Source organism: Hevea brasiliensis, chromosome 1 (assembly GCF_030052815.1).
Source record: "Hevea brasiliensis isolate MT/VB/25A 57/8 chromosome 1, ASM3005281v1, whole genome shotgun sequence".
NCBI lineage: Eukaryota > Viridiplantae > Streptophyta > Magnoliopsida > Malpighiales > Euphorbiaceae > Hevea > Hevea brasiliensis.
The window spans coordinates 641770-645644 of NC_079493.1; the positions used below are offsets into that span (position 1 = coordinate 641770).

A 3875-nucleotide genomic window follows, 5' to 3' on the forward strand; every position below is an offset into this window, starting at 1 on the left:
CACTTACAAGTTTAGGGTAAATTAATAATTTGACTTCCATTAAACTCATGAAGCAAATTCATCATCTTTATTCTTATGCAAGTAATCAAGTAGCATTATATTTGGGTGGTTATTGTTTTTCCCTATTTTCCTATGTTTGAATTTTGTCTTCATCAAGCCAGAAAGCAGGCAGATTTAGGAGGCTCCAAGAGTTCAAAGATTAGATCCTGATGGTTTGAAAATGGTCACATTTCATAAACCAAAGCTTATAAATTTAGGCAACAGAATTACCAGTACAAACTGGATGGGTGAATATCACCAACATACTGATTATAAAGCCACTTAAAAAAGAACCAAAGGTCCAAAAGTACCTTCATCATCAGACGAATCCTTTTAACAGGTTTACTTAAACTTCATAATCTACTGAACTATGACAGACTACTCAGCAAAGTTCACTCTCCTGGTGAGTGTAAATCACACAATCAGAAGTCGGGTATGAAATGCAAGTCAGTAGATAACCCTCCTTCATTTGAGTCTCATCCAGGAAGGAACCATCAGACTGGTCGACTGAACCTGACACCATCTTCCCGGCACAAGTAGAGCAAGCCCCAGCCCTGCAAGAATACGGCAGCTCAACTCCAGCATTCTCAGCTGCATCTAGGATGTATGTATCATCAGCTGCATCAAATTCTTGCTCTTCACCTTCTGGCCCAATTAGCTTGATTTTGTACACTGCCATTGATGCTTTAAAATTTTGGGAGCATTTCAAGCGAAAAGACTTGGAGATGCTCCTTACTGATCCCAGTGAACACGGATTCTTGATTATGGTGCTTGCAAACTGATTTTTGGGTGCAATTTTGACCATGCATTGGGAGGGAACAGTCACAGTTGCCATATTTACCCCTGAATCCAGAAAAGCAAATGTCAGCTGGTTCCATTGGTGCTCCCAAAGGCAAAAATTAATAGGTTTTATCATCTTACATGTTATTTAAATGTAAAACACGTTTGACATCTTAAGTCAAATCAAGCTACAAAGAAAATAACAGTGCTGGATAAGGGATCAGTTTTCACTTCAAAGTGAAACACCACACTATATCAAACTTCCATTAGAAACAACAGCCCTCTTATAAGGAGCTCACAAAGGATCATGAACAGGTACAGATCACCCTAAAGTCACATGTGACAGCGTAATTTGTATGCCTCAGAAACATTCACAACAAAATGGAACTAAAGTATCCATTTGTTCAAGAGTAAGGCAATTCATGTTTGGAGCATTATGAGAAGAGGCAAAGGTAAGGGATATATGCTCTTCACTCGAAGCTCCATGATATAAAAAGGATGGCAAGTGAGGACTCTTCAAGTTTCTCATTCTTGCCAAGATGAACAAAGCAGAAGAGATTAAAAACATGCATGCCAAAGACAGTTATTAAATGCACCAACAAGCCTTCATATACGGTTGTTGATAATCTATTACCAATGAAATTTGGAATAAGCAATTCTTAATCGTAGATGAATAAGAATCAATCTGAAAGGGTCTTAATAGAATGCGCTAAACTGAAATCAGAAAATGTCCCACTTAAATATTTAACTTCATACTCTCAAAAGGTAGAACAATAGGTTGAAAACGCCAAAATTGACTCCATAAAGCACAAAACTGGTAAGCAAGTGCTATGTTGGGAGGTGGCATAAACTTGATACATATGCAGCAACTGAACTCAGATGTCAGTTCCCGAATGCTATAATACAAATGACAATTATTTTGAACTCAGGGCATTTTCCCCTGTTCTTTTTCCCCCTTTTTTGACAGATGTTCATGCTTCGTCGTTCTATCATGATCTCATATTCTACAAAAAGCTTATCTCTTTGCCCTCACAAAATTACAACAAAATAAGAAATCCGGCAATTAAGAGATTGAATCTGAAAAAGAAACTTAACATTTCTCATTATTCACGTAGTTTATTTACTAGACAAATGTTAATTCTTCACAACATTTGCCAATAATACAAATTTCACATGGGGCCATTCTAAACAAACAAATGTTCAACTTGCACCGTCGACTATTCTCCATCACATGGCACAACTAATATTTAAATGTGTGTGCATGGAACAAAATTAATTAATTTTCAGCCCTTCTCCTAACTTCAACGGGACTGTAACTAGACCATGGCATATGTGCATAAAGATTGTGTACATGAAATCAAAATGAATTTCAAGAGACACAGATATCAAGATTAATTTGAATTTTCATAATTTTATTTTTGCCACTGGAGATAACAACATTTTTTGAGCATACATCTCTATTCTCCCCCCCAAAATTGGGCAAATTTGTTAACAATATCATAGATTTGCCTAAATTAACAAAATTAAAAAGCCGTAGAAAGGTTTGGATTTTCTTTTTCCCCTTTTGTCGTTAGGCCCTTCCAAAATTTGAAGGAAACGAAAACGAAGAACTGAACTACGGCCACAGTAGTTTAGCAACAGCATTAATGATGTAATGCAATTACAAGTTCCAATCAGCGAGTGGCAATGAGAAACTCGTAAATGTTTTTTTTCTTCAAATAAGATTTAGAGAACAAAATCCCATTTTCCGCTTTCAGAAGATGAAAATGAAACATTTACTGGAAAAAGATTCAATCTTTTGTTTCTTGTACACAAAACAAAAGATATGGGCAAGTCTGAAGCCCCACTTGTGAAAATCACCTCACATAAATATCAACCAACAAACAAACAATCTCGACTTTCACACGTCAAATAAACAAACAAAACTACACATGAAAAACATAGAGAGCAACCAACATAGAATTGATCAAGAATAAGAGAGCTCACATCTGCCCATCAATCCAAACACGTATATAGATATGAATACACACAAACATAGATAAGGAGAAGCTAGGGAGGAAAAAACTTACTGAACAGGAGAGGATCAAATATGAGAGTTGAGTTGGGCAGGTAGGCTTATGAGCTTGGCAAGCGGAAACAACGAGGTGGGTATGACTTTATAGCTAAAAAGTGGAGAGTGAATGAAAGATCCGGTGGCTCCTGGTATCTTTTGAAGGCAGAGGCGGCCCGGCGCAGAAAAATGCCCTACTTACATGAATCCATATAGGCATATTATATAAAACAATAAATTAATAAATAATTTTAAATTAATATTTTAATTTAAGAAGAATTAATTTTGTTTGAATTGTAAAAGCCATCGAATTGTAAAAATTACATATCATTTGCATGATTAGTCCAAAATTTGTCACCCTATGTGGAATGTAAGGTGGTGTCTGACTTTGTTTGCATTTGGCTTCACCTTTAGCATGGAGGGTGTGAATGATATTTGACCAACAGCAACAATGAAAATTACCCATCAAATTTGAATAAACTTCAATACTATATGAGAAATTGTTTAACACATTTGTTTTCATATTTAACTAAAATTTAGATTTCACAATTTTTTAGGTTATATTTTTCTTGATAAAAACATTCACTTTAATCCAATAAAATATGAAATGTTGAAGCACCCTAAAATGGACTGCAGGTTCAAGGTCACCCAAGAAGTCAATATGAGTAAGCTTCAAAGATGGTGTCCTCTGCACTGACCCTTGACAGCTTGACCCTTCTATATTTTACAATTTTTGAGAGACATCTGACTGAGTAACCAACCAAAAATGTTTCAGAAAGCCATCAACAGAATTTGTTTCTATATAAGATATTTCACCAGCATTTGTGTTCATGTTCTTATTATTCATGTGTTATAAATACTATTTTTTGAAGTTAGTAAGATTTTGAATTTAAATATTAAATTTTATTGACTTATTAAATAATATTTTTTTTAAAAATAAAATTTATCAATAAAAAGATCGAACTCATATAAAAATATTAATTTAATAATTATTTAATTAAATATT

The 3875-nt window shown here is 34.5% G+C and overlaps 1 protein-coding gene across 1 annotated transcript; it reads right to left on the reverse strand.

Moving 5' to 3' along the window:
* Window positions 1-210: 210 nt before the first annotated feature.
* Window positions 211-3068, reverse strand: LOC110662440 (ferredoxin, root R-B2). The gene is made up of 2 exons (XM_021821404.2): window positions 2889-3068; window positions 211-882 (listed from the first exon to the last, which is right to left on the reverse strand). Exon 2 carries the CDS (start codon window positions 872-874, stop codon window positions 422-424), a length of 453 nt encoding a protein of 150 aa, XP_021677096.2. The 5' UTR covers window positions 875-882; window positions 2889-3068; the 3' UTR covers window positions 211-421.
* Between the last annotated feature and the right edge of the window lie 807 nt (window positions 3069-3875).